This window comes from Otolemur garnettii, unplaced genomic scaffold, assembly GCF_000181295.1.
Source record: "Otolemur garnettii isolate 467f Iridium unplaced genomic scaffold, OtoGar3 scaffold00018, whole genome shotgun sequence".
Classification (NCBI taxonomy): Eukaryota; Metazoa; Chordata; class Mammalia; order Primates; family Galagidae; genus Otolemur; species Otolemur garnettii.
The window spans coordinates 5,982,237-5,983,244 of NW_003852413.1; the positions used below are offsets into that span (position 1 = coordinate 5,982,237).

At 51.9% G+C, this 1,008-nt stretch overlaps 1 protein-coding gene across 1 annotated transcript in view; it reads left to right on the forward strand.

The window, feature by feature from the left end:
• The first annotated feature begins 273 nt into the window (after positions 1–273).
• Positions 274–1,008, forward strand: part of LOC105886643 (fas-binding factor 1-like) — a 9,059-nt gene continuing 8,324 nt past the window's right edge. Inside the window, exon 1 of the mRNA XM_012802841.1 lies at positions 274–664. Coding sequence (XP_012658295.1) covers positions 623–664 — 42 coding nt within the window. The 5' untranslated portion in view covers positions 274–622. The remainder of the gene's footprint in view (positions 665–1,008) is intronic.

A 1,008-nucleotide genomic window follows, 5' to 3' on the forward strand; every position in this document is an offset into this window, starting at 1 on the left:
ATCAAGATGAGCTAGGAGGCCAGGCACTGTGGCTCACGCCTATAATCCCAGCATTCTGGGAGGCCAAGGTGGGTAGATTGCCTGAGCTCACAGGTTCGAGACCAGCCTAAGTCAGAGTGAGACTCTAAAAATAGCTGGGCGTTGTGGTAGGCGCCTATAGTCCCAGCTATTCAGGAAGCTGAAGCAAGAGAATCTCTTGAGCCCAAAAGTTTGAGGTTGTTGTGAGCTGTGACACCACAGCACTCTACCCAGGGCAACAAAGTGAGACTCTGTCTCAAAAACAAACAAAAAAAAAAGAGCTAGGAAAGAGAGTGCCCAGCAACTGCTGAACCCTTGGGTGTTGCCCCTTTCCCATGATAAACTCCCTAGCTGGCCAGTCACATGGACTTGAAGAAGTAGGATCTCAGTCCTGGGATGAAAGAGGAAGAGAAAGTGGCAGAGCTTTCTGGGCAGGTTTGACCTCAGACAACAGCTAAGTCCACATGTGGGAGACACAGCCTCCTCCTCCTGCCAGCAGTCTGCCTAACAGGAGCTTGGGGACGGAGACCTGGGTTTTGTGGGGCTTTGGCTAATGACCATCCTTGTCTGTGTCCTTGCCCTCCCATGAACTTAGGTTTCAGATATGTCAGATGCAGACCCACAGGCTTTGCTCAAGGCCATGAGGGTAAGGAAACAGCTTGCATGATTTGGGGGAGGGACTGGTACTGATATTTTGTGCCAAGGCTTCGTTCGCCCTCTGATTTCTTCCTTTACAACTCATGTTTCTGAGCCCTTCCCAGTGCAAGAATGGAGCTCGCCTGTGAGCTATTGGCTTCTTGCCTCTCTGGGTATAAACCAGCCTTCTGGTATATACAGAGTGGACAGTCTCTGCCATAGGCCTCTGGTGGAATAGGGCCAGCCCCACCCAAAGGCTCACCTGGCTGGGTCTCCCCACTCCCTCCCCACCCAGCGCGACACAGGGAGACTGTCCCCTCCAACAATTGTTCTTAGCCTTTCTCCATATTTCTC